Here is a 19,641-nt window from a genome sequence, read left to right as displayed (position 1 = left end):
CCAGCCATCAATATTTGTACATTTTCCATGTCTAAGTTGTTAACTTTTTTAATATTTCATTAGCGCTCCGCATCAACATTTATGTAGCTGCGACTCCACTCATAGGCTGGCAGATAATGAATGTCTAATTGACTCATTTAAATACTGTTTGCCTGCAGGAGGGCCTTTGCATTAAATGTTTGATTGCCCTCATATTAACTGCCATTAATCCCCTCTGCTCTTAATAAGGACTTTATGAGGCTTTCTTAAAACTTCTCATCCACCTCACTCTTTCCTCTGCATAATTAAGTAGAATATTCAAAAATATGGAAATGAAGACGCTCTCAGGATTTGACTAATGGTCTCTGTGCCAAAAGAATTCTAATTATAGACAAACCTTTGCATTTTCTCTTCTGTGAAGGGTCGCGGGCCATTAGCTCGGGTCGATGCGGGTCGATACCGTTAACTCTTTGGTTTAACGCACTTAAACGGCCAGTACGTCCCAACCAGACCCGCACGTCGTCTTTCAAAGGGGGACGCTCGGTGCCGGCAGAACTTTTGATGGCTGTTTCCAACTGTCAGAGCGCCGGAGTGGGCGAAAGACACAAACTTGTCTGTGTTTATAGCTTAACTGATCCTCTTACGCCTGCTACTCCTCCAGTCTCTCCGCTCGGCCCTAATCTCTCCGGGGGTCTTACCGGCCCGGGATGACAAATGGGGAGAAGGGGCCAGCCAAGCGTGGGCGCCGTGGAGAGGCTCAGACATGGAGGTCTCTCTAAGCCCTCTCAGCTTCCACCCTGGATCATCTCTGACGTGGCCTGCACTAACCCCACAGACCCCCCCCCACCATGAACACACTATATGTACGTGATACAGGTGGTGCTTGAGTAAATGTACTCGGTTACATCCCGCCATCGACGCTTCGCGCCCTCCGTCCCGTTCAACGAGAGCGCGGCGCTAAACGACTGCGGTGTAATGAGTGGTTGTACTCTGACAGCATATGAGAATGCGTTGAAGCCTCCTTCTCCACCCCACCCCCACCCCCACCCCCACCCCCGCCCCCCAGAGCTCCGCGCTCCGGCGCGCCCCGCTGCCTCTCAGCCACGGGATCAGCTGCAGACGCTAATGAAACGTCAGTCAGGTAATTGAGGCTCTGGTGGTGGCGGGCCAGCCGAGCAGTCAGCCCCACGCGGGTGATGACACTGGGACTCGAGCGGATACAGGGACACCCCCCCCACCACCACCACCCCTGGCCCAGCCGTGAAGCATCACAGGATCGGCTTCAGGGCCCAGTGGGGTGGAAAGCATTGCATTTATGCTGACATTTCCCCCTCCGTGTTTGCCACCGAGCAGAAGTTTTGAGTGACGAGCAGGGCGGCGGGTCCGGAAAGGAGATTTTTAACCAGCCTGGTGGAGGATGTTCTGCCGGCAGCAGCGATGGAGTCAGAGGTTAAAATCCTTTGTTATTGCACCCCAGAGTCACGTTACCATCCACTGACCCGCTCGGCACCCCCAGTGAGTTATGGGTAATGTTTAATTCCCCCCGCTGTGACAGCTGTGGATCCGCATGGTAATTGGATTTTTTCCCCCCCTTTGCAAGAATGGTGTCGGCGTAGGTGAAGTGAGGGACGTCCGCTTCACCAGACTGGCAAAGTAACTCTGCCACATGCAGTTGAGAGGCCGCTCCGTCTGCAGCTGACAAATCAAGTCAAACGGGCTCGTTCTGGTGGTAGAAGAACATAACGCATCCATCCTCATCCCGTATATAGTCTGCGTGCAAGCGCACCAGTGCACGCCACAATTATAGGCAATTAAATAGCTAAACTTTAGAGTTCGGGGGAGGGGGCCGCTCCAAGAGACCTCTCTCACCTGAGATGTGAAGTGAACAGGAACAGGAAATCTTGATTCAGTCTCCCCACTCTCCTCTGCCTGCCGGGCTTGGAACATGGAGAACGGGCGGTGGGGTTAATGCCTTGCTGTAAGCACTGCTCAGTGCTGGTGATTGGGTTTGGGCTGCGGCAAGACACCACCCCCACACAACCAATTTTTTTTTTTTTAAATCCAGTGAAAATGACTTCCACTGTCCGGCCCCTGCAGGCGGCGTGAATTTCCAGCTTCGATCACAGTGGTTGGCGGTTGAAGCCCCAGAGGGTGTGAGGGGGGGACCTGATGTGGAACCGTGATTAAAAGCTTCCTCCCTCAAGGTGACCCAAATATCAGAGCAAGTCAACTTGAGACGCAGAGATAAGAGACGAAGGACGTCTGCGTGGGACACCTGTTGGGGTAGAACCTCACAAAAGCTACTTAAAGTTGGGTTTTGAGGCTCTTTGCATTTTAATTTGATGCCACTTTCACTTAAATATGTCAGAATTCTACTTCTAAACATCATTTTACGAACCTTCAGCCCTCCAGCCACAGGCCTCAGGTGTATTATTTACTGAAATGTTGGTATAAATCAAGTAGTTTAAGTCATTTTCCACGGGAGAGCTGCACCTTGGATCTGGCGCCTGCTTTCTGCTTTCCTCCGCCGTCCGTCACACCATTCCCACTTTCTTCGGAGCGCCCCGGCACTTGTGACATGCTGCCTATAAAGCGCTGTACCTGGACAAGGAGGCAGTGATGATCTAATCACTGTCACATCTGTGATTACCTCCAGGCGTGATGTATTTGAACAGGCTTCTATCACATCTGCTATTACCTGCCTCTTCCCGCCTCGTCTCTCGGTACACATCCTTCCTCTTAACCGCGTGTTCGATCAACGGCCCCGCCGGCTCGCCCCAGCGACCCCCTCGACAGTGACGTATGCCGTCGATTAGCCTGGATACAGTTCAATTATGATAAACAGCCAGCACACCTCTTAGGGCCCTGATTAAAGCCTGGGACCAGCCTTGATAAAGAGATCCCATCTCAAAGCCATCATGGCCGCTTTATGAGACATCCCGCTCGGCTGTTCTGCCTCATGCTTTTCACATCAGCGCCCCAAACATACACTGTTGCTTCGAAGCTGCGTGCATGTGCGTGTGTGTGTGTGTATGTGTGGAGGGGTCTTCATCATTCACACACGACTGGTGATGCATCCCTGCCCACCGCTTTTCAATTTTGGTCTGGTATTTATTAGCAACCTCCGCTTTTCTCCCGTATAACTTCAGACAAGTCCAAAAACTGAGGGTGGGGAGGCGAGGAAGACCTCCCCCACCACCCCCCCATGTTGATGAATGGATGAACGGTGATGAAATGAAGATATGAAGAAGGTGGGGGGGGGGGGGGGGGGGGGGGGGGGGAGGAGAGCATTAATCCAACACCAGGCTGGTTGGGAGAGAGGGAGAGGAAGGGAAGGGGAGAGGGAGGGAAAAGAAAGATAGCCTCTCGGCTGTGTTCTGTCAAGGGAGAAATTACACATTTACGGAGGTTTTTTCAAGCCACGACGGGCTCCATAGATCAAGCCGCTGGATTTATGAGCCAATTTTCAACATGAAATATAGACAGTGAGCATATATTTTACCCGTGTTTACTCGCCTCCTCTGTGTGTGGCTTTCAATCAAAGCCTTCACTCCACTTTCCTAACATCCATGATTAGAGCCGTTAAATGAGGATGTTATGAACGGCGCCATGATGGAGCTCTGGTTTGCCAAAGATGGGCCCTGAAGTCTTCAGCGCATCGGCAGGGGACAATTTCCCACCTATGAAATGCAGCATACAGATAAAAATACACAGTAGGTCCTCATTTGGCCAAAGAGGTTCAACATTTGCATAGAAATTAACACGGGCTAAACGGCATAATGGACATGTAATTAGCAATAATGTAGAGGAGGCATCCTAATGAAGTTTCAGTGGCTGTGCCAACCCGAGAATGATCATTGCTTAATTATCATATTAATGAAGTCATTAGTTGTCACTTAACTTAGATGACAGGTGAGGCAAGTGTCACGATCTTACAATTTCCTCAGTAAACGTATATTCAAGGCTAACCATCGGCAGGTTAAGATCCCATCAGAGAGAGCGATGGATCCTGGAAATGTGAAGGGATGAATATGGATAGCAAAAACCAAGACAATCAGCTTTATTATATTGACATAATCATCTTCAGGGTCACCAGAGTACAAAAAAACCCCCCAGAAATTTCCCCCACAAGTGGAACATGAAGAACAGGCAGAAGAAAGAGGCACGAGACACCCGAGTGGTGACGGGAGGCTGCAGCCAGCGCTAAAGGCAGACGTACAAAAACACATTTCCAGTAAACACTACGGCATTATTAGTCTACAAAATCCCCTGGAACAAGCTCAGGGGGGGGGTTGTCCAGTCTGAGTCTGTTCTCGCGTTCCAATTCATTTCAATTACCCGCTCACTTCCACCTTCTTCCCTGTGTCCTGATTAGCTCAGCCTGGCAATTTACAGTTGATCTGGCCTCATCTGAGTCCAGCGCTGGTGGAGGCGGAGAGTCCAGCGGTAATGGAATGAAATGTCACTCAGTCGTTGCCTTTGTCACAAAAGATGCTAAAAGGAGATGAGGTGGGGTTGGATACTCATTGGTGGGGGAAAAAAACCAGCCGTTGTTGGTGGAGCATTCAGCTGTCCTGCTCTTTTGGGTCCTCTTTGGCCTCAAACCTGCGGGCACCTGGGCTGGGAACAGACTCCACCTGTCCCTCACGGCTTCTTCACCTTTTTCACTGAAGATGAGCTTGATGCGGACTCTCTTCGTTTCCGCTGCAATGACATTAGAGTCAGGTCAGGCTTTTAGTTAGGTGGGGAACAACCGCCACCGAAGCCAACGCTGCAAACATACCGAGTTAGGAGTGAGGGGTGCTCCCACGACGTCGATGATCTGCTCCTTGGCTTCCACTTTGATATCATCTGCACTGGGCCAGGCCTGAGCTTCACCCCCTGGCAAAGACGCTCCGCCGCTATTAGCAGCGCCGAGTTCGCCTATTGTGGTGGCTAGGCCCGACCCCAGAACTCCTCCAGACCCTCCACTGGCCTTCAGCAGGGCCTCGTAGCGATGCCGCAGCATCTGCTGTTCGTATTCACAGTTGCTGTGGGCCTGCTTGAGCTCGTACAGGAGCACCAAGTCGCTGCGCAGCTCGTTGAACATTTGAACGATCTCTTCTGTGGGCATGGGGTTGAGGTCTGGATGGACGGACAGAAACACAGAAAGAACTGTTTCACTTCTGTTTGGTGAGAAATGCAGCCAGATTAACCTTAGAACAGACGCTAAACTCACTGTGATCTCTAGTGCCGTAATATTTCCATGATTTGTGAGTTTAAGATGTGTTTAAATCTTGGGAGACTTCTGATCACTTACCCACTCCTTGCTCCATCAGAATCTGCTCGATGGCCTTTATCTTCTTCTGGCCTACGGAGCTCGGCAGTTTCATCTGAATCACAAACATGAAGAGAAAAGAGATAAACCCCGATGCTCATCACAGTGTGAGTTAAGGAGATGGGAACATTAGGATAACAGCTCCACCTTGGTGCTTTTAATTTGTAAGAAATACACTTGGGCAGGCCAGATCAAGATGTCTTTATCCACTGAGGTCTATCTGACTGATTTCCTGGGGGGCTAACTCCACTCCTTTGACCATGCTAATGCATTTTCCATAGAGAGAAGCAGCTCCTCATCAGTCTTAAAGATAAATAAGAGTCCCCACGCTAGCTCTTACAGATATTAGCAAGTCACTAACACGAATTAATCATCTCACAGGTAATGAGAGGTAGCTCGACCACAGTCAGGCATTTTAGCTTCTCTCATACATCAAATGCAGCGTCAAGCCTCAATAAAATTCTGCTGCTGATCACAGTGGATCACAAATAATGGCAAAAATGTCCTAAATCTGGAGTAATTTGTGCAGTTTGGTTTCTTTTCAGACTTGATGTTTAGGCAGCTGTTTTAGGAAGATCTGACTGTACTAAACTGTACTAACCCTCTGACTGCGCAAAGTGACGCCCGCTGATTTGAAGTCCGGGAACTTGATACCTGCCGTCTCTGGAACAGCCTAAGAAAAAGAATAATAGATGATAAAAAGTAAATAAATACACAAGCATTCTGAAAAATGGATAAACCTGCCGTGTAGAAAGGTTTTCATGTGAATAAAAATGTTACTTTGCTCCCTTTACACGTACAGAACATACCGGCTTTTCTGTCTCTCTTTTTTGAGGAAGCTTTTTCTTGGAAACCCTCTTTTCAGCTCGTCTTAATTCGGTGGTTGTGTCGGCTGCTTTGATGAGTTTCTGTAAATCCTGGGCCTTCTTTTCACGTTCTTTCTTCCTATTCTCAATCTTCCTTAGCTCCTGGATAAGATATTCCTCTTCTGCCACCTGCAGGACAAAAGAGTTAAGTGCGATGTTTAAATTATTTTCTTATTTATTCGTAAAACATTCCCAACTGCGACCACAAAGGTAAATATTTGACAGTAATGACAGGCTGATACAAAAGTTGAGAATAAAAGTCAAACCTGCTCAGGCGTTCGATTGAAGAGCTTCTCTAATTGTTCTTTGCGGCGCCTCTCATGGCCAGCATCAAAGATGTAAATCTTGGGATCTGTTCCCGAGGGCGCCCGCACCTTGGTCAGCTTACCACAAATACTATAATACCGTTCTTTTAGGTCCTCGACAGATCGTTTCTGAGTAAAACAACAGGAATTTTATGGAATGACATTTAAAATACTTTAAGTGTTGAAGAATGAAATCAGCACAAGCGTAGCAGACCAAAGATGGAGCAATTACCCGATATTGTTGGTGGTCGTAACGATCATGAACAACTACAAAACGCAGATCGAAACGCTTGCACAGGTCAAACAGGTGGTCAGTCTCAGCTTTAGTCCAGCCATCGTCATGGAGATGCACTTGATACTCCTGTTCAGAATATACTGGCACTTGTACTGTCTGTAAAGGCAGACAAGAATAGAAATAGAGATTAAGCAAACAGAAATCAAACTGCAAATAAAGAAAATAAAGATGCTGAGCCAAAGTAAAAGCACCAAATGTTCGTACGGTCTAAATGATATATGTGATTAGAAAAAGTGTCTACCTTGTTAAAGCGGGCAAAAGGGTAGTCTTTTCCTTCTTCTGCTACGCGTCTCCAGTGGTGGAATATAGCTCCATCTCTGCGGGCTGGATTTGTAAAGGGCATCCACTTCCAGGGACGAACCTTTTTACAGCCCAACTTGGCTTTAACTGTTCTATAGCCCTGAGTCGTATCACTTGGCAACAATGGGGGCGCATCTCTACAAAAAGCAAATATTCAAAAAGTCATCAAGCTTTACCAAGGAAATGTGGCACTATCCCATACAGCTAGCGAATGCTAAAGAGCACTGAGGTTTTGTATTGGGTTTAAAGGAGTTACGTACTTTTTATCCGAGTAGAGCAATGCATAGACCTCTCTGTGCATCCCCTCAGGTCTCTTGAAGGTCAATGTTTCCGTTGTCTTCTTGGATTTTTTCTAAAACAAGCAGAAGCAACATATAGGACACCAAGACACTAGCTTTGATGTGGATATGATTTTTAAATGAATTGTAATCATAAATTAAATATTGGTTCAACAGCACATAATAGAAAATTAGAATTCTGAAAAACAGAATCAAACGTTATTGCAGGAATCTTGTCTCTCACCTTGTCTGAATTGATGAGATCTTTTTTGGTGATGGGACCGTCATTTTCTCCCCCAGTCAACTCCAAAATATCCCTGACATCGGCACCCGTAGTCATGGCCACGTAGTTTATCTGTTACTGGCTCTCAACCTATCAAACAGAAATGGTTTAAACATACTGTAGCATACATTCATAATACCCATCAAATGTATTTACTAGCCACAAGCCTACGCTAACGTTATCGTTGCAGATGTAATCAAAAACTTACGTTAAAGGTGTGGAAACCAAAAAGATACAATGGCTTGCAATTGTTATAATATATTAATATTTAAAGGACACGTACACATTAAATACAGGTAAAACAAACACTAATGTTGACAACCTATTGTTACAGCTACATGAGTAGCTAGCATGTGCAACTAGCCACCATGACCCGCGCCTAACCCGTGCTAAATAATTGGCTATCGCCGCCGTGGGGCAGGGCGGAGAACTGCATTTCTCAATTTTTCTATCTATAAATACGTTTAAATTACGACACAACTATGCTAATAATAATCAATTATTATATAAAGTAGCGAATTAAAACTATGGAATTTGACAGTTAGTAAATTCACTGCTTCAATTCAAACATTATTACACAATTTATTACATAACCCACACATACGGGCATAATCACAACATAAAGGAAATACGGTATAAATCGCCAAATTATAATGTGATTATTTCTTTTTTTGTTTTGCATTAATCCTATTCCACAAATGTTTTTATTTTTTTAACACCGGATATAGTTCTCTGGCTGGCTCGATTTTTCAAAAAAAAATCCCAGAATCCTTTGTTCTGACCTCCGCTACTAACCGCCATTTTCCCTGGCTGGTGTCGCAGTCGTGGTGTGGGCAAATTTTGCAGACTCATTTAGGTAGCCTTTCTTGTTTTCAACCGAGATCGTCAGTCCTAAACGGTCTATTCCAGCGTGACCCCGAATCGCACAAGATGTCCACCGAACAGACCGAAAATACTATCGAAAAAGTGGGTCAGCCGACACCGCAACAACAACAGCAACCGCCGCAACAGCAGCAGCAGCAGCCGCCGGCGGCGCCGCCTCAGCAGGGGTAAGTCCATTCAACCAGGTCCCTTTGTTGCTGTTGACCAGGCTGCAAAACTCTACAAGGCACGGATTTTTGATTCAATCGATGACTGATTTTAATTAGTTTATACGCGTTATAATCTGGATTGGAGCGCGGATACCAACGAATAATTATGCTATTCACGGTGGCCAGTTGGGCCCGCTACGTTAAATGGTCAACCTTTTCGTATATAACCTTTTCTCATTGCTATTTCGTTCGTTAAAGAAACCGTATGCATGCTTCCTATTGATTTACGTGCACTGTGAACACAGAACTCATTATAAGAGCATTGAGAGGTGGGGGAAAAGAAACCCGGAGTAGGCCCAAATCCCGTGAAGAGCCTAAGATCCAAGCTGCTAATCACACTTTGCAGTCGTACTAAATCGCCCACTTGGCAAACCTAATTGACTTTTAACAATCGTAAGACATTATCGTGTGCTTACTGCTGCTTTCTGTCTTATCCGATCTGCAGAGAGGTGAACGGGAAACTCAAGCATGAGCCGAACCCAAACAGGAAAGAGAGGCCTCAGAAGAGAGGTGGAGGCGCGCGGTACGAGCCCTATGGAAACGTGCACAAAAGATACCGCGTTTTTGTCAGCAACATTCCCTACGACGTGAAATGGCAAGCCCTGAAAGACCTCATGAAAGAAAAAGGTATGGTTCAGAACGACGCGCTTCCACGTCATCACCAGTGGTCACTTTGTTTGAGGGCTGTAGTTTTCAACAGCTTTTGGGGATAAATGCGAGGATTGAAGGTGTTCAGAGTTACTCGACATACTTCTGGGGTCATGTGAGTCTCTCAGTTGTGTGTGCATGTGCATTGGATGCAGCATGCACGTAAAGCAGATACCGCCCATGTAAGTCCAATGGGCTGGGGTCGATTGCAATAATGAAAAGCATATGGTCATCGAGCATTAATTGCTTCCAGTTGCAACATTTTCCGCATTAATGTTGTCTCAGAATTTATCCTTGAAAATATAAGGTTGAACCGGTCACTCTTTAGTCCGGGCACTTTGAATTTAAGTGGGGTTTTTTTTGCGTAAACATCTCTGAAACACTGAATATGTATTTACGTGATGTATCCATAGCTGTGGAATTCTGGAAAATGGTGGCTGTACCTTCAAAAATGCATTACATTGGCATTACTCGACGCTAAAGCATGTGTAAAAGGGTCCATCCTTTTTTCAAAGGAGTTCCTGGTGTCTGTTTTCTGTCATTGCCTGGAGTTAAACTGCATTTTCTCTTTTAGGTATGACCTTGACAAGCAGTGTTTTCTCAGCAGATCTCCATGTTCTGCCAAACACAGCTGTGCATTGGAGAAGTTTGGGGTACAGGTCTACAAAACGAAGCATCTTCTTAGGCACTGTCCTTGTTTCTGGAGGTTTGGTGACTGATGTCTACTCGTCGAAGAGACATGTCATCTGCTGTGGTCGACGATGAATCAAAATTGCACTTCAGGGACTAGCCCACTCAATACCAGATCCTGTTTGCAGTTTCTATCCCTGTAGAATTTGCCCTCCTGCTCACGTTGGCTGTAGGTGGCCACTTATGGTCGACTGGGTGAACGTATTATATTGCAATATGCCCCGGGGTTTCCTCTGGTGATAGCTGGCAGTGAAATGGACCGAAACAGTCAACAGGTTCTGCCTGTTTGAAATTATTTGGTCACTCTCAAGGTTGAATATGTTGTTCGCGTTCATATTATCCAAAAAAGGAGGTCCGATGACCATTTCAGTAAGTTGTCCTCCGTCACTGGCTTTTGGTGTGTCAGCACGAGAAATGTGGCAAGGACAGTCCAAGAGGTGGCATTTTATTTATTTTAAAGATTAACGCTTGCCTTTTGTAGACCTGTACCGTTTTTTTGTGGTGCTGCTGAGGTGCTTTAGGAAGGCTGTGGACTGGCAGTCTGAGCTCACTGTCATCGGTCGCCCTGTTTGTCTTTCTGCTCTAAACCAAAATTGTTCTCTCGGCTTCTCTCCCCCTTGGTGTGTGTCATCTCTGGAATCTGATTTGTAGTGGGTGAGGTAACGTACGTGGAACACTTAATGGACGCTGAAGGAAAATCAAGGGTAAGTGCAAATACATACAAATAAAAATAATCCTAGACAAACCAGTGTTTGTCAGCTTTCGTTTCATAAATCATTTTCATTGTTGGGAATTGTTCAGAGTCAAAGCAGATGCCGTGTGTGTGATACGGTGACTTGTCGGAGTTGGTATGTGGTGTCATCTGACTCGAGGTCATCCGGAGTGTTCCTGTAACAGGAATCCAATTTTCTGTGTAAACAATCACGGGGGTCGCTGTAGTTGATAATGTTCCTCTGGTTGCTCGGTGTGTTCTTTATGAAACAGCGGTTTAGGCTGTAGGAGGTTGTTGGGAGGCTGATAAATGTAGAAACTAGTGTAGAATTGTTTAGCATATAACTACCATTGGAACCGTTATCTCCAGTGTCTTTGTGGGGGAGAATCCCTCTGTGGATTTTCTGCCCGTTGGATGTTGGAAAATAGTCTAATGTCCAGTAGACGTGGAAAAGGATTGGAGTTAACATGTGAATGTTATTTTTCAGGCCTTTTGTGGCCGAGGCGGTAGACGTGGGTGATATTCCTGTGCATGCCTTTTCTGTTTGATCTATTAAGGCAACATTAAAGTTGTTGCTTCTACTGACTGACATTATTTATTTCTCCTGGTTTGGCCTGTCACGATGTCTTCAATCAATCAAGGGTTGTGCGTAAGTGATTGTAAAATATTTTTTTATTAATATTACAGTTTAAAGTTTGTTCCTCCTCTAACAACATGTGTGGATGTCTTATCAGTATTGTTGAATTTCGCACGGAGGAGCTGATGAAGAAAGCAGTGGAGAAGGTCAACAAACACAACTTCAATGGGCGGCCGCTGAAAGTCAAAGAGGTAGGACACGTGGAAGAGAATTACCAAGCCGTTTAAGTGGTGGACGTGAAGCTATTTTTCTCTTTACATCAGGACCCCGATGGTGTGATTGCCCAGAGAGAGATCAACAAGTCTCAAGGTGTTGGCCCCCAGGGGGGTCATGGTGGAATGGGCGGTATGGGGATGGATCGAATGGGTCCTGGACCTTCTGGGAGCATGGTCAATATCCCCCCGAGCCTTTTGAACAACCCCAACATCCCGACCGAAGTCATCCACGGGCTCCAGGCTGGCAGGATTGGAAACACTGTCTTTGTGGCCAATGTGAGGCTTCTAGAGTTTTCCCACAATTATAGCTGTTGTTAATAGAAGCTTATGACTCCCCTACAGGGAGAAAATGCTTTTAATACCAGTTAAAAAGTCTTAATTTCTGAACTACTCTTGTTTAGAGGTAGAGTGGTGCAGGGAATTGTCACTTTGAATGAAAACCATTCCTTCAAATGTTTGACAACAGCTGGACTATAAAGTGGGCTGGAAGAAGCTGAAAGAGGTGTTTATCATGGCTGGCCTGGTGGTGAGGACTGACATTCTGGAGGACAAGGATGGGAAAAGCCGAGGAATGGGCACGGTCACGTTTGACTCCCCCCTGGAAGCGGTTCAGGCTGTCTGTATCCTTTCTGTGTAAAGCAGGTGTGCCTTCGTGTTTTTAGAAATGTGGCTGTGCTTTCCTTAATCACGTTACAGCTATGTTCAATGGGCAGCTGTTGTTCAACAGAGTCATGCATGTCAAACTGGTACGTACATAAAAGCCAATTTTAAATTAGAGTTTTATTCATTAAAGGCAGAATTTTAACTTTTTGGCTTTGTTTCAGGATGAGAAGTCCATGCCCAAAGATTTTGGACCTCCTGAGAGAGCACCTGCACTTCCACGTAAGAAAACCCTGGGCGGTCCAATCCTTTTTACTGGGTTTGTCAAAGAGCCCATTGGTAATTCTGGGTTCTGTGTCCAGGTGGTCTCAGTGGTATTGGCCTGGGCTTGGGGCCCGGTGGCCAGCCCATTGATGCTTCCCAGCTCAACAGAGGAGGTGGAGGAATGGGCAACATGGGCCCAGGAGGTAAGCTCACTGGTTTCTTAAGGGTTAAATAAACATGTACTGCCGGTTGTGTCTAATTTCCACCGCGTTTCCTCGTAGGAATGGATGGAATGGGCTTCGGCAACATGGGAGGGCGAATGGGAGGAGGTGGAGGAGGAGGTGGTATGTACAACAGATTGTTTGGTTTGAATGTTGCATATGACACCGGACTGGTTCTGGAGATTGATAACGTCTCTGCTGTAGGAATGGATAACTTTGGTGGAATGAATAACAACATGGATCGTTTTGGTTCTTCTGGAGTGGGCAGGATGAACGGTGAGTTCCCTGACGCGTTGGTCATCAGCAAGCGGGGAGCACTTGGACGTTTAGCTGGGTGATTCTAATGGTTTCATCTCTTGCATTGTTAGAGATGGATCGCGGGATTGGTGGTGCTTTTGACAGGGAGTTTGGGCGGAATGAAATGGGAATGTCTCGCAATAATTTTGGGGACTCCTTTGAAAGAGGAATGGGTTAGTATATTCAGGATTCTGATGGTACTGCTCAGTGTGATGGGATTAACTAATGTGTTAACTAATGTGTTTTTGTTTTGTTTGGATAGGTAACTCCATGGGAATGGACCGCATGAACTCCGGAATGGACCGCCTGGGTGGCAACATGGAGCGCATGTCAGGGATGGACCGGATGGGTATGGATAGGATGGACCGGGTGTCTGACCTAGACAGGCTGGGTTCTGGGTTTGACCGAATGGGTTCAGGCATGGACCGGCTGGGGTCCAACATGGATCGGCTCGGACCTGGCATGGAGCGCATGGGCTCCAATATGGACCGCCTCGGTCCTTCTGGGTTTGACCGTTTAGGGCCATCTGGTATGGATCGCATGGGTTCTAACCTGGATTTCGGGTCCCAAATGAGTATGGATCGAATGGGAAGCACCGGGATTGACAGGATGTCCAACAGCTTCGACCGCATCGGCTCGACTGGTGGACTGGACCGCTTCCCATCCGGTGGCCTCGACCGCATGGGCACTGGCATGGATCGCATGGGGTCAGGGGGCGTCGGTCAGTTTGACCGCACGTCTGACCTGGATCGTGGGTTTGGTGGGAACACCTTCAGGGGGACCGGAGGCCCCGGAAATGTACGAAAGGGATGCCAGATTTTTGTCAGAAATGTAAGGGCATCTCGGGAGTGTTTGCATAATTGTACCAGCGCCTTGTTGATATTAAGTGATTTCTTTATTTCTTATTTTCAGCTTCCATTTGATTTTACCTGGAAAAACCTGAAGGACACCTTCAATGCATACGGTGGGTGCAACACTTCATGGCTGCCAATATATCCTGCCAGTTCGTGCTAAAGTTGCTGCTTCTGCCTTTCAGGCATGGTTCAGTATGCCGACATCAAGATGGAGAACGGCAAGTCCAAGGGCTGTGGCGTGGTTCGCTTCGACAGTCCCGAAACTGCCGAGCGTGTCTGCCAGACCATGAACGGCTACAGGCTGAATGGAAGAGAGATCGATGTCAGGATTGACAGGAATGCATAAACCTCAGCCTTTTGTTTAGTCTGATGTCCAGTCTCTCTCTGTATCATCTGAATTTTCCATAAACATATTCACTAAATTTGTTAGGTATTTGTAATAGTCTTTTTTTTAGTTAGAAATTTAAGCAGTGCAGCTGTTTTTATTTGTTTTAGCCTAAATTTTACTTTGAGACTTTTTGGTTGTTATGCTTTACTCGGCATTGCCTTTGTTCTATAAGATGTTTTGATAAATAAACCCCAATTTGAGCTGTTTTGGTTTTCATTGACTTTTTTCTTTCATCAATAATTTTCTTTCTTCAAGAGAAGAAACCCAGTCCAGTTGACAGAGAAAACTACCTTGGATACAATGACCTGGATGACAGAATTTACACAGACTTCATCAATAAAGTTGTTGAAATAACCACATTAATCGCTAATGACACTTTTATAACCCCCGGGTTGTAGTTTTAAAATATATGCATATATATAATTGCTGGTGTTCGAACGTCTGGAACAATAAGTCATTTTGGGCTCTCGCGGCTTCCAGCGCGTGGCTATAGGAGGTCAACCCCGGAAGAAGGTCATCAGTCGCCTGCGTCCAAGATGGCGGCCTCCCTGTGTCAGTGTTATCAGGTGAGAACTTCAGATGTTACCCATTTGACATTAAACTACAAGGAGTCCCGAAGTTGACCCTAACTGTAATGCGTTAAACGAGCTTTCGTGTCTATTCCAAACATGGAGGATTTTGCTTTGACGACGTAGCTTTTGTAGCGTTAGCTGGGGCATGTTAGCCTTGCATAGTGGGTCTGTGAACTCCGCAACGAGTAACTTTCTAGTGAATCAATATTGGGCAAATGTCGGATTCGTTCATTGTTTGCAGCGCGCTGCAATAAATAGTATCCGTTTCGTGCATTTTACCATCACTGACGTGATTTGTCTCCCCATAACTAACAAAGTTTGGAGCAGGCTAATTGCCTCCTGTTGTCGCAGTTTTCTAAAAGATGTCCAATTCCAGACATGTGTGAGAAGAGGGATTGTGGCGTTTCCTTCTTCCTACCTTCTACTCCACAACAGAAGTCATGCCTACAGGTTACGTGGGCTCCTCACGTGTACTTTGCAGGTATGAGCGCATGATCTAAGTCACTGCCATTAACCTCCTCTGAGGTTTACCTCCTGCTAGATAAAAGTAGAACCATGTCAGCACCACAAACCAACTGTGTGTCAATTTGCATCCTATATAATGTTTATCAAAGTCTTAAGCTATAGATCGTACGTCCTCCATTCTGTAAAGTATAACCAAAATTGCCGTCTGCTATGCCTTATTCACACCAACCAGAGGCCCCAGTCTCCCCTGTCAATGGTGAGACATCTGTCTGGGGAGCGAGGTGGTGGACGAAAGGGCTTTCTGGGCGAGTTTCTGGACAACCTGAAGCAGGAGCTGACCAAGAACAAGGAGATGAAGGAAAACCTTAGGAAGTTCCGGGAAGAGGCCAAAAAACTGGAAGAGTCGGAAGCATTACAACAAGCCAGAAAAAAATATGTTAGTAATTGGCAAATATGCTACACCTACAGATTTTACAGTATCAACAACTAAACATTAGCTGTACAATCTTTTTTTCAGAAAACTATAGAGTCTGAAACAGTAAAAACCTCAGAGATTTTTAAGAAGAAACTGGGAACAATCTCTGAGACTGTGAAAGAGGTAAAATAGTATTACAGTCAGATAAGTTTTCTTATTCTTATTCGATACATGTATGGATGAATTCAGTGTAAAAAGCCACTTTTATGTGCATCCACCTTCACGTGGACAGGGACTAGAGGAGGTCAGCCGTACAGATATTGGAAAGAAAATCAAGGAGGGAATGGAGGAAGCAGCCAAAACTGCAAAAACCTCAGCAGAGACTGTCTCTAAGGGTGGAGAGATGTTCGGAAAGACTGGTGCCTTCAAGGCAATATCACAGGTATGGGGCTGTTTATCTGTCCAGAGCAGAACTCCTTTTTCTTATTTTATCTTAAGTTTTCATTGTTTTTAAGTAGGATTTTTATAGTGGGAAGGACAAGTCTGGAATAAAGTACATCTTAATCTTAATGTAGTTATATAAGTTTTCCTCTTGTGTTCAGGGTGTGGAGAGTGTGAAGAAGGAGATCGGGGACCTGGGACACACTGGTCCATACAGGCCTCCTGCCAGGCTCAGAAAGAGGAGCGAGTTCTCCTCTAAAGGAGCAGATGAGAAGGTCTTCGAAGCCAACGAGTACGTGTTTCTCCTGTCATTTACAACACGATAAAGAGGAGAGATGTCCTCTTAGGTTCACAAACAGACTGTTTTCATTATTCTTTTTCCAAATACGTATTTCCATTAATTGTATAAATGTCTTTGTGAGTGTCTGAAGCTTTATTTTGTGTTTTGTAGAGAAGCTATGGGTGTGGTGCTACACAAAGACTCCAAATGGTACCAGCAGTGGAAGGACTTTAAAGATAACAACGTAGTCTTCAACAGTGAGGATTATCTCTCTTTCTCTGCCCTTTTAGGCTCTCATCAGTTAACTGTAACAAATGTGACCCTTGTCATCACTGAACTGATACCTGCTAAATTGATTGGAAGCCACACAGATCTGATAAATGTGGGTCCGCGAGCCTCTCGCGCTGTGCAACGTAGGACTACAGTGTCCAAGCCACGGCCAAAGATAGCCCCCGTTTTTGTTTCGCAGGGTTCTTTGAGATGAAGATGAAGTATGACGAGAGCGATAACACCCTCATCAGAGCATCGCGCGCTGTCACAGACAAGATGACGGACCTCATAGGTGAGAGCTGCTGATGTACCAGAGAAGATGCAATGTTATTGTGTCCCTGTAAGCCAGAGGGCGGGTTTGCACAGTTGAGTCAGCATTAAAATGTACACAGTATTTGAACAAAACTGCTGCCTCTGAGCATTGTTTCAGTTTGTTTTGCTACCCAGGTCCAATTTAATCTCATCGTTGTGCTGTCCCCTGATTTTCCTGTGGCTGTGTGCTCTGGTCTTTAGGTGGGCTCTTCTCTAAGACAGAGATGTCTGAGGTTCTGACAGAGATTTTAAAGGTGGACCCTTCCTTCGACAAAGATTCTTTCCTTAAGCTCTGTGAAAGAGATATTATCCCCAACATACTTGAGGTGGGTTTGGGCTGTGAGCTCTGAAGTTATTTCTGTTGCAGGTTTTTTAAAAACTGCAAAAATGAATAGTTGTAATATTTGTAGACGTTCCAAGCCTTGTGTGACCACTGCTATGATCTGAGCTGCTGTGTTTTCAAAGCTGGTGTTTGCGTTGTCTCTGTGTAGGCGATGATCCAGGGGGAGCTGGATGTGTTGAAGGACTGGTGTTATGAAGCGGTACGGCAGCCTCTCCGTCTGATTCTGGAGCACTTTTAGCTTTAAATGCTAAAAGCCAACAGCCAACTACAGAGAGAAGCTAACTGGACCATAATGATGTCTGTGTTTTTTCTGTAGACATACAGTCAACTTGCACACCCAATTCAACAAGCCAAGGCCATGGGGCTTAAATTCCACTCCAAGATCCTGGACATCGACAATATCGATGTATGTGTCTTTGTTTTTGCCTGAGGAGAAGAATATTAGGAGCCCGTTGGTCTTAACGCTTGTCTGTGTTGCAGCTGGCGATGGGAAAGATGATGGACCAGGGTCCAGTGCTGATCATCACCTTCCAGGCTCAATTGGTCATGGTGATCCGGAACCCCAAAGGCGAGGTGGTGGAGGGAGACCCTGTAAGTTCTTGATTCAGCGTACACACAATGTGCAGAGTATTGTGGGTATGAAGGGCCTGAAGAATGTTGGTTTGTGCACAGTAACTCCACGTAGCTTCACAAAACCGTGCGGGTCACCTGCTGCTCTCTTCTGGGAAGTCTTGGTTACTTTTTTGGCCTGCTGCAGCGTGGCGTGGCTGGACGAAAGCACGTCTGCCGTTTGCTGTTACATATGAACATCTTAGCAAATCTCCTCTGTCTGCTGTCAGTCATATTTTAAAGCAGGCTCTTTTAAATCTCCGATTTAGTCCAGCCAGGGTTCCTCCACAAAGCATTAGTTGAATAAAAAGTCCATTTATCCTCTCGGTACCAAACATTTGGCATCTGCCCAGTGTTCAGATTAAAAGGCTTCTGCGAAAGGATTAATGGTGGACACGCTGTTCTCTTTGATTTATCACTTATGTCTGGGCCTCAGATGACAGAGCTGCTGTATTTTTATCTTGTCACGTAACAGACAGAACCGACGTCACCTGGAGGTTTAGTCTGCTGCAGCCGTAAAACCCAGTCAGAAATTGATGATGGCTTGAATTTTTCTTTAATGTCTGCAGATGCTTTTTGTGGTGATTTAAGTAAAGAGATCGATTTTGTTAATCCAGAGTCTGGACAGGAAGTCCAGAACGTCAGCCGCACCACGTTGCTGTGTCTGCCACAAGAGGGAGACAAAGCAGCTTTCAGTTAATGAGCCAAGCTAACATTAAGGGGTTATTTTCTCCTGTGACTGGGCTCTAAATAAGAAGGCCATCTTGTCCTGTCTGTCTTTCTGTCTTGTCCTGTCTGTCCTTCTGTCTTGTCCTGTCTGTCTTTCTGTCTTGTCCTGTCTGTCTTTCTGTCTTGTCCTGTCTGTCCTTCTGTCTTGTCCTGTCTGTCTTTCTGTCTTGTCCTGTCTGTCCTTCTGTCTTGTCCTGTCTGTAATGCTGCTCTCTTGCTCACTCCCATCTCTCTCTGCAGGATAAAGTGCTCAGGATGATGTACGTGTGGGCTCTGTGTCGAGACCAGGAGGAGCTCAACCCGTACGCTGCCTGGAGGCTACTTGACATCTCTGCCTCTAGCACTGAGCAGATCCTCTAAGACTCCATATGCACAAAAAAACCTCCCTGCTAGGGAGAGAACACTCTGTACGCAATCAGGCCCTAAGGCTTCAACGGGGGAGGAAGACGCCTACGAGAGGAGGGAATGAGGGGGGAATGAGAGCAGCACATGACAGAAATACTGAGCAGTCGTACCGGAAGCGCACTCAGAACTTTATTGCCTGTTTTTACCTGCACCGACACTGCTGCTGGCTTCCGTCACCGGTCGTCCGTCCTCTTCCGAACACTCCTCTGGTTGACACTAGGGGGCGTTATGCAACCACCATCCTCCATCCATCGCCCTTCATCCTTTACTGAATCTTGGGAATTGACATTTAAACGGTAATTCATTTACGCATCAAATGTAATAAAGGAAAACGTAGAAATCCAGAGATCAGATTGCAGGCGGAGGGTAGAAACATCTTCCCTGCCCTCTTCCTCTGCCTCATCAATCTCGTCCTCGTCACTGGAGGTTGGTTTTATGGCTACTCTAGATTTCCAGTTTGTATAATAATCATCCCACCTGATTGTTAAGCTGTATTTATTACAAACATGAGCCCTGTATTTCACACAGGAACTTTTGAAATTACATTTCTATCAAATGTC

The 19,641-nt window shown here is 46.0% G+C and overlaps 3 protein-coding genes across 5 annotated transcripts; 2 read left to right on the top strand and 1 right to left on the bottom strand.

Annotated features, from left to right (window-relative positions):
• Window positions 1-4,023: 4,023 nt before the first annotated feature.
• dmap1 (DNA methyltransferase 1 associated protein 1) lies at window positions 4,024-9,267 on the bottom strand. Of its 2 annotated transcripts, none has more exons than XM_011614881.2 (11): window positions 9,131-9,267; window positions 7,585-7,713; window positions 7,323-7,414; window positions 7,004-7,199; window positions 6,700-6,858; window positions 6,429-6,596; window positions 6,106-6,291; window positions 5,898-5,969; window positions 5,279-5,351; window positions 4,763-5,103; window positions 4,024-4,683 (listed from the first exon to the last, which is right to left on the bottom strand). In XM_011614881.2, exons 2-11 carry the CDS (start codon window positions 7,678-7,680, stop codon window positions 4,624-4,626), a joined length of 1,443 nt encoding a protein of 480 aa, XP_011613183.2. In that variant the 5' UTR covers window positions 7,681-7,713; window positions 9,131-9,267; the 3' UTR covers window positions 4,024-4,623. The 2 variants fall into 2 exon arrangements, with proteins under 2 accessions (XP_011613183.2, XP_003974228.2); XM_003974179.3 differs by lacking the exon at window positions 9,131-9,267 and adding an exon at window positions 7,832-8,011.
• Window positions 8,397-14,446, top strand: hnrnpm (heterogeneous nuclear ribonucleoprotein M). Of its 2 annotated transcripts, XM_003974207.3 has the most exons (16): window positions 8,397-8,672; window positions 9,160-9,341; window positions 10,704-10,756; window positions 11,406-11,413; window positions 11,499-11,592; window positions 11,665-11,892; window positions 12,083-12,236; window positions 12,313-12,362; window positions 12,441-12,498; window positions 12,579-12,683; window positions 12,762-12,824; window positions 12,906-12,977; window positions 13,070-13,171; window positions 13,261-13,829; window positions 13,911-13,962; window positions 14,035-14,446. In XM_003974207.3, the coding sequence occupies exons 1-16, from the start codon at window positions 8,554-8,556 to the stop codon at window positions 14,196-14,198; spliced, it is 2,073 nt and encodes a 690-aa protein (XP_003974256.1). In that variant the 5' UTR covers window positions 8,397-8,553; the 3' UTR covers window positions 14,199-14,446. The 2 variants fall into 2 exon arrangements, with proteins under 2 accessions (XP_003974256.1, XP_029683891.1); XM_029828031.1 differs by lacking the exons at window positions 8,397-8,672; window positions 10,704-10,756 and having other exon boundaries at window positions 9,208-9,341.
• A 277-nt stretch (window positions 14,447-14,723) lies between these two features.
• timm44 (translocase of inner mitochondrial membrane 44 homolog (yeast)) lies at window positions 14,724-19,641 on the top strand. Its single transcript, XM_011614880.2, has 13 exons — window positions 14,724-14,806; window positions 15,189-15,293; window positions 15,510-15,713; window positions 15,795-15,875; window positions 15,985-16,134; window positions 16,295-16,425; window positions 16,585-16,670; window positions 16,883-16,975; window positions 17,197-17,321; window positions 17,487-17,537; window positions 17,655-17,744; window positions 17,819-17,929; window positions 18,917-19,641. The coding sequence occupies exons 1-13, from the start codon at window positions 14,777-14,779 to the stop codon at window positions 19,034-19,036; spliced, it is 1,377 nt and encodes a 458-aa protein (XP_011613182.2). The 5' UTR covers window positions 14,724-14,776; the 3' UTR covers window positions 19,037-19,641.

Source organism: Takifugu rubripes, chromosome 20 (assembly GCF_901000725.2).
Source record: "Takifugu rubripes chromosome 20, fTakRub1.2, whole genome shotgun sequence".
NCBI classification, from domain to species: domain Eukaryota; kingdom Metazoa; phylum Chordata; class Actinopteri; order Tetraodontiformes; family Tetraodontidae; genus Takifugu; species Takifugu rubripes.
The sequence above is the reverse complement of the archived record's forward strand: the minus strand, read 5'-3'. Positions and strand labels throughout refer to the sequence as shown.

Coding starts and splice junctions, on each gene's coding strand:
- timm44 (XM_011614880.2), top strand. CDS start 14,777: ATGGCGGCCTCCCTGTGTCAGTGTTATCAG. Junction 15,876..15,984: donor TCTCTGAGACTGTGAAAGAG/GTAAAATAGTAT, acceptor TCACGTGGACAG/GGACTAGAGGAGGTCAGCCG. Junction 16,976..17,196: donor CAAGATGACGGACCTCATAG/GTGAGAGCTGCT, acceptor TCTGGTCTTTAG/GTGGGCTCTTCTCTAAGACA.
- dmap1 (XM_011614881.2), bottom strand. CDS start 7,680: ATGACTACGGGTGCCGATGTCAGGGATATTTTGGAGTTGACTGGGGGA. Junction 6,859..7,003: donor CTTTTGCCCGCTTTAACAAG/GTAGACACTTTT, acceptor CTGCCTTTACAG/ACAGTACAAGTGCCAGTATA. Junction 4,684..4,762: donor CACCCCTCACTCCTAACTCG/GTATGTTTGCAG, acceptor ATGTCATTGCAG/CGGAAACGAAGAGAGTCCGC.
- hnrnpm (XM_003974207.3), top strand. CDS start 8,554: ATGTCCACCGAACAGACCGAAAATACTATCGAAAAAGTGGGTCAGCCG. Junction 9,342..10,703: donor AGACCTCATGAAAGAAAAAG/GTATGGTTCAGA, acceptor TCTGATTTGTAG/TGGGTGAGGTAACGTACGTG. Junction 12,978..13,069: donor TGGAGTGGGCAGGATGAACG/GTGAGTTCCCTG, acceptor TTGCATTGTTAG/AGATGGATCGCGGGATTGGT.